The following is a 19,541-nucleotide window of genomic DNA, read 5'->3' as shown; positions in this document are numbered from 1 at the left end:
GGTTTGGTGTGATTATATCAGTTTTGGTGAGACTATGTTTATTAGGTTTGGTGTGACTATATCAGTTTTGGTGTGACTATGTTTATTAGTGTTGGTGTGACTATATCAGCTTTGGTGTGACTATTTTTATTAGGGTTGGTGTGACTATATCAGTTTTGGAGTGACAATATCAGTTTTGGTGTGACTATGTTTATTAGGTTTGGTGTGATTATATCAGTTTTGGTGTGACTATGTTTATTAGGGTTGGTGTAACTATATCAGTTTTGGATTGACTATATCAGTTTTGGAGTGACTATGTTTACTAGGTTTGGTGTGACTATATCAGTTTTGGAGTGACTATGTTTACTAGGTTTGGTGTGACTATATCAGTTTTGGAGTGACTATGTTTACTACGTTTGGTGTTGTATATTTTGACAACAGTGTCGGTGTGTATATCTATCAGTATCGGTGTGTATATCTATCAGTATCGGTGTGTATATCTATCAGTATCGGTGCGTATATCTATCAGTGTCGGTGTGTATATCTATCAGTGTCGGTGTGTATATCTATCAGTGTCGGTGTGTATATCTATCAGTATCGGTGTGTATATCTATCAGTGTCGGTGTGTATATCTATCAGTGTCGGTGTGTATATCTATCAGTGTCGGTGTGTATATCTATCAGTGTCGGTGTGTATATCTATCAGTGTCGGTGTGTATATCTATTAGTGTTGGTGTGTATATCTATTAGTGTTGGTGTGAATATCTATCAGTGTTGGTGTGTATATCTATCAGTGTTGGTCCAACTATGTATATCAGTGTTGGTGTGTACCTCCATCTGCATTGGAGTGTATACCTATCAGTGTCGGTGTGTATATCTATTAGTGTTGGTGTGTATATCTATTAGTGTTGGTGTGTATATCTATTAGTTTGTGGCGTGTATATCTATCAGTGTTGGTCCAACTATGTATATCAGTGTTGGTGTGAATATCTATCAGTGTTGGTGTGTATATCTATTAGTGTTGGTGTGAATATCTATTAGTGTTGGTGTGTATATCTATTAGTTTGTGGTGTGTATATCTATCAGTGTTGGTCCAACTATGTATATCAGTGTTGGTGTGTACCTCCATCTGCATTGGAGTGTATATCTATCAGTATTGGTGGGTATATCGATTAATGTGTATGCTGTATCTCTATTGGTGCTGGGCAGTCACTGCACGTTTCACTCCAACACTATATTTGCTTAAATGATCATCATACATAAAAAACATCAAACTCCTAAGTCCACACCCAAAATGGAACCAATAACCAGGCTAAATGAATGAAGAAAGACAGTGAATATGCCTCCTGAAGACAGTGAATATGCCTCCTGAAGACAGTGAATATGCCTCCTGAAGACAGTGAAGGTGAAGAACAGGTGCAGGGCTTTGTCTGGCCAGGAGCCAGCTGGAGAGAGATGGAACAGGATATTAGCTGCTATGAGAGGAAGAGAGAATCGGAGCAAGAATCGGCACTTCCAGGAAGGATATACCGTAGCTTAGGGACCAGCAATCAACTGCTGTGCTGCTTCACCGCCAGGGGCTATATAGGAGTTCTGCCACAGGGTAGGAGGATATGTATGGGTGTGTAATTTAACCATGTGTGTACGAGGTTGAGAGAGAGTGAGGGGCAGAGAGAATGGGTGCTTAAATAAGGCGGATCAAGGGTGTGGATGCAGCTCTCCTAATTCAAACAAATGCGTAGCCCCCCCCCCCCACCCCCCCCCCCCCCCCACCCCAACCACGATAAACAATCGGCGTGAGCAATGACATGTAGAAATAAAAACAAGGAGGGGATATGCCTGTCCCTTTAGGACATTCAACTCCAAAAGACTGTACCAGCGCACTTGGAATCAGACACAAATAAAAAGGTAGAAAGAGAGAGGGAAGGAGGAGACAACAACTGAGGCTCTATTCCTATGCAGTGTGACAGAGAGAAAAACAGGGAGACAGAGAAAGAAAAAGAAGGAGACAAAGTGAGTGGCTGAAACACTGCACATCAAAGACCCCCCTTCATCTCCTGGGCCCGCCACGCCATGAAGAAAACAAAACCGTGCCCCCCCCTCCTCTGTTGTTGTCTCCTCTCTCCTTCCCTCTCTCTTTTTACCTCTTTATTTGTGTCTGATTCCAAGAGCGCTGATACTGCCTTTTGGAGTTGAATGTCTTAAAGGGATAGGCATGTCCCCATCTCACTTCAAAGAGATAGAGACAAAAGTAGAGGGAAATAAAAAGATGAAAGTGCTGTAGAGAGGCAAGAGGCAGTGAGAAAGACAGAAAAGAGGAGGCTACAGGAGAACAGAGCAGAAATAAGATACAATGGAGAAAAAGGAGAAGAGGACAAAGAGGCCCAAACAAAAGGCTAATAATAACTGGAGGAGAGGAGAGGAGCGGAGAGGAGCGGAGAGGGGAGTTGAGAGAAGAGTTGAGAGGAGAGAAGAGGAAAGGAGTGGTGTCAGGGGAGCCAAATTTGTGAAGGGATACAGAAAGAGATTGATGAGCCCTCAGAACAAGGTGACTTCAAGGAGGGGTTGTGAAACAAAAGAAGGAGAGAATGAGAAAGAGAGATGCAGAGTGGTAGGGCTGGAGCTGAAATGAAACAAAACCTATCACGCCGTCCGGCGCGGGATTGAATGGCCTGCAAAGAGCACAAAGCAAATGAAAAAGAAAGCAAATGCATTCCGAAAAAGGGAGAGAAGGAACGGGAACGGATACCATATGAATAGCAAGTACAACCTCTCTACCTCTATCTGTTCCTCTGGCCGTTCTACTTCTCCACATACAAGCACAGGCAGCAATCCATCATCACTGACAATGAAGGGCCTGACTCTTGTCTCGTCGGTCATCTTCAGCGGACTTGTAGCGAGACACAAAACCACAATTGCGCAAGTGGGAATAAAAAACGCGACAAGGCATAGCGTACGGGCGTAAACCCTCAAGAGTAAATGTATACTATTATGTGGGGGGGGGGGCGGAACCCGGAACACGCAGAACAGAAGTTTTGAAAACGGGTGAGACGAGGAACCGTGTAAAGGGACTGTGACCGGCTGTATGGATGGTCGGCTGGCGCACCTCCCTGGCTGGCTGATTGAATGTGCTTGAAGGTGACTATGATTTACCGGCCGCACGGCGGAAAAAGACTAATTAGAGGAGCAATTAGGGTGTGCCCCCACAGGGGACAGAGAGCCAACAGCACGGTGACCTCTCCAGCGCCCGCTAATTCGGTTGTGCTGCTACAGTTGGCCGCTGTCTGGGAATGCTAACTACGCCACGGCTGCAGATCCCACTTCTCTCAGGCTGTTTGACTCTCCGAGAACCTGTGGTGCTGAGAACCCGGAAGGCCTCCGCATGTCTCTATTATCCATCCACTGTTTACATGGCTGATTCCGCTCAGGCCGTCCCCTTCCTTCACGTCTGTTACGGATGGGTTTTTCCAACACCCATGTACTTAGTCTAATCCATTTGAGAGCGATGATGTAGCCTACGTCTCTGCCTCATTTATCTGAACAGCAGGCCAAGGCAGGCAGGCAGGCAGTCTATATGAAAGATGGGCCATGCAAAATTAACTTATCTCAAAGTCTGGTTAGCGACGACTACAGCTGCCCAGAGATGGGACTCCATTTGCCTGCGAAAATAGCAGCTGTTTTAAAAGAAAATAACAGAGAAACATGAGACAGAGATGTGAGACACCCGGTGTCGATCAATCTGTGAGTGAAGAGGGTGACGTGAAGTGGACAGATAAGAAAGGAGAATGGAGGGGGAGAGGTTAAACACAGGCACGGAAGCATCCGGATCCATAGCTATAGAGCAGAGGTGTCAAACCGGTTCCACGGAGGGCCGAGTGTCTGCAGGTTTTTGCTCTCTCCTTGTACTTGATTGGTTAATTAGGTCACTGATTGGTTAGTTTCTACCCCCACCTGGTTGTGTAGGTATGAACTAGGAACCAATTTATAGGAAAAACCAAAAACCTGCAGACACTCGGCCCTTTGTGGAACCGGTTTGACACCTGTGCTATAGAGAGTGGATCAGTGGATCAATGGATCAGTCAGAGGATCTGCAGCCACTGTGTCCTAACTATCCTGAAGCAAGGTGGGTGGAGGAGGAAGGAAGGAAACATCAAAGTCATTTGGGAAATATGGGCAAAAAAGGGTGGGAAACAAAAAGGGATGAGCGTGCCAAAAACCACCCTGCCTTACAAATATTCAAATAGTGAATAAGAGGCCTCTGTTAATCTCCTGCATTATGCCCAGCGGGGATGAAAATGTAACATCCTGATGGATGCACTGCCGCTAATCATCCATACACATCCTGTAATAAGCATCCCTACAAAACCAGCAATCTAAGTTATTTCACTGATTTTAAAATAGTGGAACATTTAGATATTATAGTGAGACCAACTGCTCACACAGTGACTGAATGGCATGTGTGTGTGTGTGCGTGTCTGTGTGTGTGCATGTCTGTGTGTGTGTGTGTGCGTGTGAGAGCGGAACTACTCATTGCTGAATAGGTTTAGACCTCCTCCATACTTGGCAGGTAACTTTTTCTCATCAATGGAGAAAGGTACTATTTTAGTCACATAGAAAACTGTACAATAGTCCAACCAAGAAATATAGAGAAAATATAATGGATATTTTCAATTCTGTAAGCCACTGTTTCCCAATCCTGGTCCTGGGGACCCAAAGGGGTGCACATTTTAGTTTTTGCCCTAGCAGTCATACACCTGATTCAAATTAAAGACTTGATGATAGGTTGATTACATCAAATAAGTATGTAAGTGCTAGGGCAACATTTGAATCAGGTGTGTGGGTGGTAGGGCAACATTTGAATCAGGTGTGTGGGTGGTAGGGCAACATTTGAATCAGGTGTGTGGGTGCGAGGGCAACATTTGAATCAGGTGTGTGGGTGCGAGGGCAACATTTGAATCAGGTGTGTGGGTGGTAGGGCAACATTTGAATCAGATTTGTGGGTGGTAGGGCAACATTTGAATCAGATTTGTGGGTGGTAGGGCAACATTTGAATCAGGTGTGTGACTTCTGGGGCAAAAACAAAAACGTGCAAACGTTTGGGTCCCCAGGACCAGGATTGGGAAACTATGAAAACTAAGAAGAGCAGTAAACATCCGTGTCTGAACGGTAGTTTGCACTTTGCCTACAGGGTCTTTAATAGTGTTTTGTCAGTCTAATGCTAGTATGAGTAGCACTCCTAAGCTAACATTTCACTGTTTGCCATTACTTTTCATTGCCAGAAACAATGACATTGAGTACTTTGAGGGGATGTTAAAGAGACTGATTCCCAGGATTCACCTAGGCATATGCACAGTATCTGTGCCCCCCAATGAGTTTAAAACTGATGATTCTGTTGAGGAGGAGTGTAAATGTTTCCTATGGGCTTAATCAAGCTGTTGTATTGTTGATTGTATTGGATTTCAGAGATCTTGTAATGTTATATTGATTGTTGCTGTCTCCTTGGTCAGGTCTCCCTGGCAAAAGACACTGCTTCTCAGTGGGGTTTTTTCTGGTAAAATAATACAAAAGAAAAGAAAATACTCAGATGGATTCAATTCCAAAACCCATCAAACTGGAGAGGTGCTGAGGGCTTAGGGGTAGAACTACTGATTTGTTTCACCTTGACAGCAAGAGGATTCAATCCAGCAACCTTTCTGTTCCAGGCCAATCACTCCTTTATCGCTAGTCTACCTTCCACCACTTGTCACCTGGAAGAAACCAGGTAAACAAATCACTACCGGACCAGCGGTCAAACCAACTCCCGCTCTACTCCTCTCCTTTGAATGACCACTGACACAGGGAAGGATGGAATGAGGTTCCGCATCAATGCCTCAAACCGTCACCACTTTCTAGATCAGCGAGCATGAAGGAAAGGAAACAAAACATGTTTTCTGTCTCATAGTCTATCGGGACACAGCCCCTGACTGTGGGATGAGTGTAGCGCCGATTGGTTTGGATCCCGGCCAGGGAAGCCTAAAGCTCGGCGCCGCTGTAAAGTGGGGCACTTTGGCAGGGGGAACGTGTTCTGTTTGCTCTGTCAGTCCAGTTGTGCTGGCACCGCCTAGCAGACCGAAGGGTCACCGTGGGCGGAGATTGTGCGCGCGCGTTGTGGTTCTGGAACTGGATAGCAGACGGTCCAGTTCACTGTGCGTCTGGCGGAACTGATAGTTTTGTTTCTGCCCTCCTGTGTTGAACAAAAGTTTGGGTAAATGGGGGAGAGAAAAACGGGGAGGGAGTGGAAAGAGACGGGAAGAAAGAGACAGAGAGGGAAAGGGAGGTGGAGGGACATATGAGAGTTAAAGGATGGAGAGAGACAGGGGGATGGAGGGAAAGATAGAGAGGGGGAGAGAGGGGCCGGAGGCCGAAATAAAGCAGCCTGTTTTAACACTACAGATCGGTGAGTGGGGCACCCCGCCAGACAATCTATCACACAGCACCTACCCCCTCAAACACCAATCCCTTACCTCCGTTCCTCCCCCAACCTTGAGTCACCCGCCACACAAAATCCACCACACCTCTGAAGAGCTAAACCACCATGGTCACCGCGAACCCCGCTCTCCATTCCCCCTCCGCCCCCATCCCTCCTGCATTCAGGCCACCGGAGCACCTACCCCATAAATCTTACAGTATCTCAAGACAGGGGAAGCCAATCTGAACTGAGCGTCTTCACGTCTCGGACAATGCAGACCCTCAGTACACAGTAGTCGTCCAACCACCACGCAGGATGCAGAACCTCTCCTCGCAGGCACTCAGGCCAGGGGAGGCTTTTCAGTAGAGCAGAGAGAGAAAGGGAGAAGGGTGGACAGACGGGAAGCGAGAGAGAGAGGAAAGTAGAGTGTAACAGTTAGAAAGGTATTTGTGTCCAGCGAGGCTGAGCCTGATGGATGGGAGTTATAGGGGCTTTGGAGAGAGGTACTAGAACTTTCCCGTCCTTCCCTTCACAATGTACAGCGCTAATAACGTGGCGTATCTCCACCTCCCTGTCATTTAGCAGCAGCATCAACACCGTTCCACTGAACTAAGAGGCACTTCTGCTGCTCATAAAAGAGAGAGATTACCATCCAGAAAAGGAAACGATCCAGAGATAGGGGGCATATGTGGGGACAGAAAGAGGGAGAGAAAGAAAGTGTTCAAGGGGTTAGAAAGTGCGGTACACCACGAAGGCTGATCTCATTTATAGAAATGTGTGAGCCTGAGGGACAAACCTGATTATGTAGAGGAGGTCCGCATGAGAGATGGATAATGTCCCTGGAAGAAGCAAATATAATGACAGGCTGTTGAGATAGTGGAGGAGAGTGGAGACAGAACAGAGGGATGGAACACAGCCTCTGTGACCTCTCGGCTGCACAGGAAATGAAGTGGTCTATTACACCCACTATAAGCCACTGCCGATAGACTGGTTATAGAAAACCATAGAAAGCATGAGAGGAAAAACAGACAGCGAGATAGATAGAGAGCCTTGTTAGATGATTTGAAGAGATTAGAGAGACTTGTGGGTGTGGCGAGTATTTGTGTGTTTCCATGTTGTTATTAGTCAGGGGGGCAGTCTTCCGGTGAAGGATTCTTGTTGCTCTTCAGATGTCTAACAGATCGATACTCGGCAGCCCTTCTCAAGGATACTGACACGTGTCTTCACCTATTAATCAGATAACATAAAGCATCCTTTGTCTCTTCATCATCTCGGTCCCCTCTCTGTCATTTTATAGAGACAGGCTGTCGGGAAACTCATCTGATCTGAACACATCTGATTGCCTCACTGAACCAACTCTTCCTCAGTTTCTCTTTTAACTTCCTCCCTGTGATTCCCTGTGTCTCTCTCCCTCCATACATCAACTCTTCGCTTCTCACTATGCACGTCTTTCCCTCTCTCAATCAATGTCTCCATTTTCCTACCTCTGTTTTAGTTACCATGGATTTTTCACTGTTCAATACATTGAAGAACTTCTCCACATCGATACCGACTGGGGTATCTGCATGTCCTATGTGATGATAAACATAACGGAGGTGACTCTTAGTGTTGTTTTATTTATTACATTGGTTCAGCCGCTTGAGATGAGTTGCTCAGCTGTTTTTTTTTACTGTTGCTCTCCATGCCTGTTAAGTCAACTCAAGATTGCCATGTGGAAAATACACTATTTTTTCTACAGATAGCAGGGGTGAAGCTATTACAGTACAAGTAGTATATACAGCACACACTGAAGGATCGGGTGGTGCTGATAAACGCAAACACACATGGGGCCTTTCAGGGTAGAACTTAACATCAGAGTGCTACACTTCTAAGTGAGATTCATGGAGGTGAATGGAGTCATAGCACCAGGAGTTGTGTTTGTGTGGGTAAATATGGAGTTGTGGAGACAGTGGGCGGTCAATGCAGTGGGAGTGTCTGCAGGGCATCAGTGCATGGCCAGCCTCCAGCTTTCCATCTGTCTCAATGAACAGGAGACTCACTTGGCCCTAATGGTCCCAAAGGTCTGGCTGGACAGTCTCTTCTATCTATTTCCCGGACAATGACACACACATACACAGACACACCCACACACACCCACAAACACATATCATACAGTTTAAAGAGAGTGTACTAGTCCCAGAAGAGGTTTAGGATTAGGTTAGAATATAACATTTGGGCTTGGTATAAGTTTAGGAGAAGGGAAAGGGGCTTCGTTTCAGGATCAGGGTTGCATTGAAGGGTTTGGGTTATTGGTTAGGTATAGGTTTCAGGATCAGGTTTGCATTGAAGGGTTTGGGTTATTGGTTAGGTATAGGTTTCAGGATCAGGGTTGCATTGAAGGGTTTGGGTTATTGGTTAGGTATAGGTTTCAGGATCAGGGTTGCATTGAAGGGTTTGGGTTATTGGTTAGGTATAGGTTTCAGGATCAGGGTTGCATTGAAGGGTTTGGGTTATTGGTTAGGTATAGGTTTCGGGAAAAAAATATTTTTAAATGGGAATACATTTTTAGGGTCCCTGCAAGAATGGTGGAACCTGCACTTGGGTGCTTTGTTTGTGTGTGTTTGCTCTGTGTAGCCAATTGGTGCAGTGGTGCTCTATATTTAGCCTCCTCTCAGCAGGAGTCATCTATCATTCATCACTGACCCCTCAAGTGTGTATGTGTGTGTGTGTGTGTGTCAAATACACAAGTAGGGAACTCCTGTGGCCAGAAACCTCCGGTATATTGTGGACGTGGATATTGTTAAACATTTTTAAAAAGGGAATAAGGAAAATGGTCCTAAGACCCGGAGCTTGCTACTATTTACAAGGATGATTTGTTGGTGATTAAAAAAAACACCCCACATCAGCAAATCAGGAACCACAGACGCTCCACATTTAAATTGAGCCCCGGAGACGTTCGTTTTACTGAATCAACATCATATTCAGAAAGATGCGGCCAAGAGAAAATCGGTGAGGAAGAAATAGAAACTCAAAATACCTATATTTCTCTTTCCCCCTAACCTCTCTCTCTTTCTCTGTCTGCCTTTCACACTCTGTTCCTGTCTCTCTGTTTTTCACCCTCTGTTCCAGTCTCTCTGTTTTTCACCCTCTGTTCCTGTCTCTCTTTCCCCCTCTGTCTCCCATCATCCTCCAGGCTTCGCGACAGAGCAGCTTTGTTATGAAGACTGTGTTAATCAAACTGTCACTGACACTTTGTCACTACACACTGACTGGCTGACTGGGTAACTGGCCAACCAACTGGCTGATTGGTTAACTGGCTGACTGGGTAACTGGTCAACCAACTGGCTGACTGGTTAACTGGCTGACTGGGTAACTGGTCAACCAACTGGCTGATTGGTTAACTGGCTGACTGGGCAACTGGCCAACCAACTGGCTGACTGGTTAACTGGCTGACTGGGTAACTGGTCAGCCAATTGGCTGACTGGTTAACTGGCTATCCGATTGGAGAACTGACTGACTGGAACACTTGCTTACTGACTAGCTGTCTGCATGACAGAATGATTGGCTGGCTTACAGATTTGCTAGACATCTGATTGAATGGTTAGCTGGTGTAAGGTTTGTCTTGCTGGCTGGCTGATTGCCTGGCTGGGTTGCTACCGATTGCCCATTAGCCGAGGATCATCAACTTATGTCCTTCTGGATAAAGTTTGTCCAGTCAATGCCCCACACACAGTATATGACTATGTATATGAATCGGTATATGCTTTTTATTCATTTCAATGCAGAAATATTTCCTATGATTCCCATTTAAAACAACTGACTAGCAGTTCCATTTAATTTCAAACACCGCAGTGTTTACATTCTGTAAAATAATGACTGAAGCATCCCCTGTGTGTCTTTCTGATTGCTTTCATTTAAAAGCCTACTCTGTTTTCATGGAAACGCTCCAGGAAATAATCTCACTTAAGACATTCAATTTCCACACAGCGAAAAAATGTATCCAATTGATCTGAGGCTGTCTTTCTCCTCTCTCTGGTTTTTCACTTGCATTCCTCTCATTCTCATCTTTTATTTCCTGGTCCTTCACCGCTCTATGACACGCTACATTCACACACTGCAGGATTTCAGAGCCTTTCAAGCTTTACAGTCAGCGTGTCACTGTATATCTGCAATTCCCGTTGTATGAAGTAGGAGTTCAATGTGTTTGTATTCTTAAAGGTGAAAGATGTGAAGAATGTGCTTTTTTGGCTAGCTACACCGGCAAAACCTTTCCAGACCAAATAGGTTCCTTGAGAAACACCACTGAAAAGAGCTTCAGAGGACACCTATGTAAAAGTTCTGACTGCAAACCATATGTGGCAGTAGTGGTTCATCATGAAACCTTTGTATTCATTTAGAATTAGTAGCTAGTCTGACGATTGGCGGTGTGGCTCACTGGTACACTGTAAAAAACAATGCTGCTTGAACATGTATGCATTCTTCAATAGAATATTAATAATATGAACATTGCTGATTAGAACATAAAGTCATAATTCTCCAACTTTGAGAATTGTCTGTTGGGACCCTACATTGTGTCATTAGAATTTACTGATTAGAGGAAAAATTGGTTTATATATCTGAAAATCTTTGTCTCTCGCCTCTGTATAATAAGCTCTGAGAAAATTATACCAGATACAGTTCTGGAGGAAATAATGAGAAATCAGTGATAAACCAGAGAAAGAGAGGAGAAAAGAGATAAACCAGAGAAAGAGTTACATTTGAGGTACGTATTAAACAGATCATTTTGTTTTAGAGACGCACACTGGAGAGTGAGGACAAAGAAGATGTCAGCCCTAATGAAAGTTTCATCCCCTAAGGTTTAAGAGACTACCTATTTTCAAATGAAATGAGAGGATAAAGTGAGAAGTAATTTCAAATAGCACATTACATTCTCTGAAAGGGTTAACTGTTATCACCTTCAACTGTTTGTCAAAAGCTATCTTCTCTCTGGTTTCAGTCATTTTTACTCCCTGTTCGAAGTCATCTTGCCAAGCCTAGCAGGCAGATGCACGCGTTTTAAATAGTAATGCTGAGCACGGTTGATCCAAACAAACCCAAAATGCGTAGTCTTCCCAATGAGCTCCTGCTACAGTGTCAGCTAACGTTGAAAGAACTGTGGACGAACAAACGAAAGAGAGACACAGGAAGGCCAACTAGACGTGATGTGAAGAGACACGCCGCCCTGTCCTATCTAATTCTATCTTCTGTTCTGGATTGTTCTGGAACCTCACACAAAAAGTCAACCCTGATCCGATGGTTGTGCTCTAACCCCTTGTCTTTCCTACAATTACAGCAGCAAACTGTCTTTCCAAATTACCCAGCAGCCCCTGCACTGTTCCCCCTGTGGCCCGGGCCTCAGCTGCACCTCTCTATGGTCCGATCAGGGAGGTTGAGGGTGAGCAGACTGACAGTAAGGGTGACCTGGCCAACCTTGAGACAGATTTACCTCCTCAGGCAACAGTGAGATGCTGCTACCACCCACCCACTGTAGGGAGGACTGGCTGTCTCTTGGATGAACCAATCCAATATTGCAATATGTAAAGAGGTAGACAAACCCCTGCCTAGTTGAATAGGAAAAATAATATATATATATATATATATATATATATATATATATATATATATATACTGTATTTAAAATAATGATGGAAATCTACTACATTTTACAGGAGTTCAGAAAAAATTCTATCTACTGTATATGGACATTTTTGACTGATGTCCAATTTGCAATCACGCCCTTGCCTTATCACAACATTTCCCCAGTACGTTTGGGAGAGTCAAATATCAAGACGTATTCACCAGTGCTGCTCTCTCAACCAGGAAGTGGTCAGACATGTTGAACGTCCAGAGGGTCCTTGAAGCAGAGCACTTGTTCTAAAATAACCAGTTGTGTGAGTAATCTTTTCATTAATGATTTCATGTATTTCTATACAGGATCAATTACATATTTTGTCAAATTTATTTAAATGTATTCCACAACACCTCCAGCATCCTGTGATAGCTTCCATGCGTTGTACTCTGCCTGAGGCCAAATACCACATCCAACACCTATAAATATAATAATGAAAAAGACTGGGATGGTCAATAAACTCATATGAGGTTATATCTATATTTTAGGAGTGGACACACTCTCCTTACATATATTTTAATATTTTTTATCCAAGGTTTGGGAGTCAGATGAAGAGGAAACATAGTGGTAAGGAGTAGAGACGGACATTGAACACTGGTCTCCGACAGGGAGAAAAAGTCAACAGTGTTATGAAGCAACCCCGAGTTGGATATCAATCCGCCATGAGTTTCCCATTGTGAAACAACCACCACTGAGAAGGCACGTACAGCTTCAGTCAGCAGTCGCTGAGCTAACATGCTAACGACCTAGCAGCTCAGACATTTTCCACAATCCACTCGACTGTTTTGGTCTCAGACAGGCTGGGATCAAAGCTTTCTCAAAAGCAGGCAGAAAATGTAAAAAAAAGGTCCATATTTTGGTTTATGTGATCTCGGGCCAGAGGTGTTCCCACTGGAACACGGCTCCAAACCACACAAGGATACTTCGTAATCAGGGCTACTGGTACAATGAAATGAATTAAAAAGTAATTTCAGCATACAGTAGTGTAAAAGTATCCTTATTTTGAGCAGCAAATATTGATTTGGACTTCCATTATTACACACTACATGGTAAGGAGATCTACAACTCCACATACACAGTATGCTCAGCCAGATGAGCCAGACTAGCCTTTAGGCTACACGCTGAGATTTAATTAACCAAAGTCCAATGATTGATTATCAGACACAGGCCTTTGGTCGGGTGTAGCATGGCATCTTACGTTTATTTACCATGTGCAGTAATTGCTTTAGAGTTTTAGAGTTTCATGTAACCATGGCTCTATGAACTAACGAACTAAGGATTGCATTGACTAAAATGTTTTACATCACTGAAGCAGCATAAAACAATGAATGACCCAAAAACAATCTGGGTGACAAAATGCCAGAAGAGTACAGTTCTGGTGGCAATCCCTGGTAGCCAGTAATTCTACCAGCACTCTCAGCACTGCCGGAATTATCCTGAGGAATAGCAGGACCTGGCAACGAGGTGTCAGTTGATTCAACCATCACGGAGACACAGGAAGTGCGGTTCTGAGCGAAACTTCACTCAGTAAATCAAAGGGTGCGATACAAATGCAAAACACGAAGCAATGAGCCAAACCTGGAATACACAAACACAGCTCTGGCATGGAGTGATGCAGTGTCAATAAGCGACAGGTCCCCCTAGATGACCCTGAGGACCAGGGGTGTGCAGTAAGGTGGAGGGATCTGATCTGTGAGTGTGCTGAGGGCCAGTAAGCGCCAGTGTTGTAGAACCCCGGCAGCGCGGCAGCGGGAGAGGAGAAAGGGCTAGACGAGACACTAGGTGATCTGCTAATGGTGTCCAAAAGCATTTTGTCTAACAAAAACCTTAGCCAGATAGCTAGCCAAGCCTAAAAAAATTCATCTGTCTGTCAAACCGCAAATCTGTGGTTGCAAATAAGGCTAGCACACACGTGCACACGCACGCGCGTCTGCCTGCTAGGCTTGGCAAGATGACTCAGTATATCCTCAGACAGATGGTGTTAGACCTTGGTCATATCCTCACCCCTAGCTACCCTTCGCATCAGAGGAAAACAAACCACATTAGATATTTTTTTCAGTACACATACGAAGGCCAACACTGTATTTAAAAGACGTCCTTCAACAGTATGACCTGTAGACCACCCCTGACCGAGATGGCCTTAATATGTGCACTGAAAAAAAAGGTCTTATGTTGTCTAAAACACACTCTGTATCTAGAGAGGTTCACGGATTAAATGTAGGTGGTTTTCAAGAGGCTCTTAGAGGGACTAGCTGGCGCAGGCCACCCGAACATCACAGCCAGTTTCAACAGACAGCATACCAGCAAGGACCCATCCCTTTTTAGCGATGCATTTGACTAAATGCTGTCATCGTGCCTACCTGCTCCAGCTTCCAGTGGAACTCTGCTGGTCTGAATGTGTCCACCTGGGTGAAGTCTCTCCGCAGCAGGAACACAAGCCGACAGTTATGGACGTACAGAGAGTAGTGGTGTCGGTTCATCTCTGGAAGAGGGAGGAGAGAAGAGGACATGGAACAGTACCGTCCTAAACCCCTAACACAACCAAAACCATTGAATCCTTCCATTCTCACCAACAGACCCTTATCAATGGAACACACCCATTACCGTTAGACCACACCCTAATCAGTAGGCCACACCCACTATCATTAGACCACACCTATTCAATGTCCCCATCCGTCTACTTCCCCACAGGCCACACCCCCTCTGTTTACTCCTTCCTCTCGTTTTCTGACCTGTTTTGTCCGAGTTGCAGAGCAGGGTCTCTTTCTCTGCCCTGACTCCAGGACTAGGTCCGTGTTTCATCCAAGTAGCAATGGTGAACTGGTCCGTCAGGTTCTGAGGTACCACCTGGTCCGGTATCTTCGCCGCTTGCCGTCCGTCAAACCGGAAGATGAGGTCGCTGTCCCGCCCGCTGTCCGTCAACAAGGACGCTGTCCAATTGGTGGAGGTGCTGGGGCCGGGGAGAAGGTCTGTGCTGCCCGACGAGGCCCCTGGGTAATGGTCATGTTGGGGACAGTTAGGGAAGTCCGACCAGGGACTGTCAATACCAATCCGATACACTGGACTCATGGCTCTCACTAACCTTCGCTAGCACTGTCAGAGATTGATGGTGCATGTGAATATTGATTTGTGAATATGTGAAAAAGATTCAGGTGGGAGTGGATGGAATGCGTTATAACCCACGGCCACATCAAGCATAGAGTACAATCTGCTTTCATCCACCTTCAGAACACCATGGTAACGCAAAGAAAGGAGAAGGGTTTTTGTCAGGCAACGAGCGATAATTCCCCACACAGCCAATGTGAAACGCTGCTCCAGCACAGCATAAACTGTTATGCCATCCCTTCACAGGAAACACGGCTATGTCACAACCATGATTACATCGATTTGTCCTCTCTCTCTTCCTTTCCCCCCTCATCCGCCCCACTCTCCCTCATTCTCCCTGCCTTTGTTTTCGACGCCCCCTCTCCATCATTTTCTGCACTCAGTTATCTCAACATTCGGTTTCCTGAAAGATTCTTGTTTTGTCAGTGTAATCTTGACCAGAAAATATTCCACCTTTGTGACAGCGCTCCACTGCGGCGCTAACCTGCTCTGACAAACGTATAGATCAACTGTCCACTGTGCCCTCTCTCCCTCTACAATGGTGTAGATCCAAGTGATGCCTTATCGCGCATGTACAGCACGTCCGCATGTCTATAATGGCGTCCAGATCCCAGCGACACTCCCCCCAAACCTCACTGACGCTACAGGACACATCCCTCCGTTAAATCTCTCCGTACGAACAATTGAAACATAAATCTGTTCATTTTCTGTTAATCAGAGGACATTAGCACATTAATGATTTTTTTTTTTTCCCCTTCCTGTTTGTCTGTAAATCCGTGTTTCAACCCCGCCTGCTATTCACGGATGTCAGGAGGTTGCGACTTGCAGTAATTAGATTCTGGGAGTAAATAAATGCACGGAGAGTTCCCTCCCTCAGCTTCAGCTCCCCTGAGCCCCGCTGTCGGCCCTGTCGCTCGCGTCCCAACATTCTGTTTGCAGACATCTTTGTACATTATCTCAAATTGATTGCGCTTCAAGAAAGAAAAAAAAAAAGCAATTGCAATTTATTCTATTCGCTATCAGATAACGATTATGGGAGGCTTTGAAAAGGCTCTTTAGCAGTAAACCATGCATACTGAAGGAGGAGGGGTGTGGGGTTGAGAAGGTGTGGGCGGGGAGAGGGAAGCTGTGCATTCTCGAGGAGCGTCTGAGAAGGCGTGGAAGGCCGTTAGTCAAAGGCGGCGACTCTCTCTGACCCCGGCCGTTGCGTGCAGTCTGAGAGCGGCGGCGCCGTGGCGCTGTGTGAAAATACAGCGGCATAGACCAGCCCATCAGTCACCGAGGAAACGGGAGCTACATAGATCTGGAGCCGCTAATGTCCTCTCGTCACATCATTAACGGCAGCACAGCTTAAAGTCTGCATTCTGCTGCCTTCATTTAACCCAAAGCTTTACCAACAGACGAGATAAGAATAGACGACATGGCGAAGAGAGTTCAGCCCATTACTGTGTCTTGCCCTGTCAGTTAATGGGCTCTTGATTAAATTACAGACTAATGTTTTTTTTAGAGGTTTGTGTTCTGTTGTCCAATTGTCAGGTAAAATACATTGATTTACTAACGGCTATTCACAGAAATAGACAAATAGCGTTTTTGGGCCGCAGTTCAGCGAATGTGTAAGCGACAGATTTAAGAGTCAAAGAGATGATCAGTGGGAGAACCTATCCGCCGCGGTACATACCACAGAGTTTCTGCAGGGACTTCTCAGAGTAAGTCTCACGGTCGCAGCCCTTCCCAATGTGGCTCGTCTGCAGCTCCACTGTGGTTCTCACTGAGGACAGAGGTCCTCCGCACGTCTCCAAGTGCATCTTGGGAAACAGCTGCTTGCTGCCTGTGCCTGGTTCATAGTCCACTCTTTTGTTCCAACCTAGAAAAGATACATAATGCACTGTCATAATGATCAGAGAAGTGAGAGGGATGAAAAATATATCTCTCTCCTCTCCCAAGTTTTGTGATATCCAATTTGTGATTATTGCCTTGCCATATCATGCCACTGCATCAACTCCATTGCATATATAGTGACATGTGTCCTCTGAAACACCCGGCAGAGTCTTTCCATTCAGAATGTTTTCACACTGCTGACTCAAACAGGTGGCATTTTCCTGCATATACATGCCGGAGGGGAACGCATTTCTAGGCCAACAATCACGATTGACCTTGCAAGTGCCAAACCTACCACAAGGAGTTGCCAGAGCATGAACATAACAATAAAATAAAACAATAATACAAGTAATAATTATAATTTTTTACTTTGTAAGCTGTCAGTTTCAGCTAAAGAACTGTCTATTTGTGATATTCTTCCTGGGGTCCTCATACGAACACAACATTCAGAAAACATCTCCACTAAATCACAAATACATCTGACCCAAATCCCAGATCTCCTTGTTACTCATCCAGTACCCACACAGATCCTGTCATATCTTAGTTTGTTCATGACCAGATAGAGTTAAGACTATCCATGGTCTCTTCTATGTAAACAAGAAAAGGAACCAGGCAAGCATAGTTTGGCCAGCCGTGATTAGAAGGGATGAATGTTGCGGCCTTCGCTGGATTTTTACTGGAGTCTCCTATGTGACAGGCTGTGTCTTTAACCACTATGCCACTAAGCTATACATGAGCTGCATGTTGGCATATCATCTCGACATTAGATCATTTTGTCACGCAACATCATACCAAGTTTGAATATTTAACTAGACACATTAAGCATTGTGTTAAACTGACTAACTTATTAAGTTTACCTCCACCACAAATAGCATCTACGAACTGTATGGCTTTTGCCACGGGCCATTTTAACAGCTTATTAGCCAGTAATAGGCTTACTAGTAACTACTAACTTACTACTTGGAATTGTCTTAAGAATTTAGCAATTGTTAGCGAGGCTGAAGATGAACTGTACACTGCCGAAGCTATTTTATTTTTATGGCATTACAACGCTTGTATCTCATTCGTGAATGACATTGATACAATAGCTCTCAATATAGGTGATGATAAATGACTTTTTCATCAAATGAAAAGATGAGAGAATCGTGGAGACCTCTCCTCATTTACTGCGCAAGGGGTTGCGATACATTACCCAAAAAAGCATGCACGGATGCCCAATGTTATACCCAATGTTTTACATTTTTTACCAAAACTGTAAGCATAGGTGAAATGTTAGTAAAGGCTGATTTGAACTAGAACTCCTGCAGCCTAGCGTGGAATGTGTTTGCCCAAGATGAGGACTAGGATGATAAAAACCTGCTTGGAGTCCATTTGATGTGTTTTGTATTAACAGTTTTTAACTGAACATTACCAGACGGTATTTTCAGAAAATGTTAAACAAAAAGTTATTTTGTATACAGGAATACTGTTGAAAGATGAATGCAAAGCATTGTGGTGGCAGTTGTAATTGTTGTGTGTAGTTCTACTGCAAAGGGGTGACATCTTCACGGCTTCATTACTCGCTTTAAAAATACACACAAATCTGCCATAAGGGAATTCACTCTGAAACTCAGAATACAGTTTATTGTTATACAATAGCATTTTCAAATTTTAAACATTATTCCATTATGCCCATTCCCTTCCTGCAAAATAAGAATGAACAGGGCATGATCAGATACTTTGGAGTGAAATAGTATCACTCCTCTTGGAAATCTAAGGTCTTAAGCGTCGGACTACAGCACCTTATTGCATTGTCCGTGACCTATTTATTTTTCCATGTTAAACACTTGTTGATCCAGATTTCCATGTCATTTTCACAATACATGGTTTATGCCCATCCCTGCCTAGTATGTCCCCCATAAAAAAGTGACAGCCCATTTGAGAGTTTTATGTTGTCAATAAACTGTCTAATAATGGGACTCGTGGCACTCTCCACTGTACAGTTTGGGCTCCGCTCACTAAATCACTGTGGCATTAATAGAATGTAGAGAGTGTTCCCCCACACCTGATATATGTGTGTGTGTGTGTGTGTGTGGGCCATCTAGTCACCTTGGTTTTTAGCAGTGTGGATGGGATATGAATCGATTGTGTGCATGTTTACTGCATTTGCACAGTATAGTGTGTGTGTGTGTTTGCATTTTAAAGTTCGGGTATTTTGAGCACTGCAGTTCTGTGTGGGTGTGTGTTTGTATATACAGTATCTCACATAAGTGAGTACACCCCACACATTTCTGCAAATATTTGATTATATCTTTTCATGTGACATGAAATGTCACTTTGCTACAATGTAGTAGCAAAGTGAGTAGTGAGTGTACAGCTTATATTTGAGTATAACAGTGTAAATTTGCTGTCCACTCAAAATAACACACAGACATTAATGTCTAAACCGCTGGGAACAAAGTGAGTACACCCCTAAGTGAAAATATCCAAACTTTTGTGAGATACT

At 44.5% G+C, this 19,541-nt stretch overlaps 1 protein-coding gene across 3 annotated transcripts in view; it reads right to left on the bottom strand.

The window, feature by feature from the left end:
- The window catches only part of LOC105018616 (calsyntenin-2), a 262,824-nt gene that overhangs the window by 34,507 nt on the left and 208,776 nt on the right, over positions 1–19,541 (bottom strand). For all 3 annotated transcript variants that reach the window (XM_013136838.4, XM_013136860.4, XM_020050784.3), the window contains 3 exons: positions 16,857–17,042; positions 14,806–15,063; positions 14,434–14,555 (listed from right to left, as the gene is read on the bottom strand). In XM_013136838.4, coding sequence (XP_012992292.1) covers positions 14,434–14,555; positions 14,806–15,063; positions 16,857–17,042 — 566 coding nt within the window. The remainder of the gene's footprint in view (positions 1–14,433; positions 14,556–14,805; positions 15,064–16,856; positions 17,043–19,541) is intronic.

Source organism: Esox lucius, chromosome 1 (genome assembly GCF_011004845.1).
Source record: "Esox lucius isolate fEsoLuc1 chromosome 1, fEsoLuc1.pri, whole genome shotgun sequence".
Classification (NCBI taxonomy): Eukaryota; Metazoa; Chordata; class Actinopteri; order Esociformes; family Esocidae; genus Esox; species Esox lucius.
This window is presented reverse-complemented; position numbering and strand designations above follow the sequence as displayed.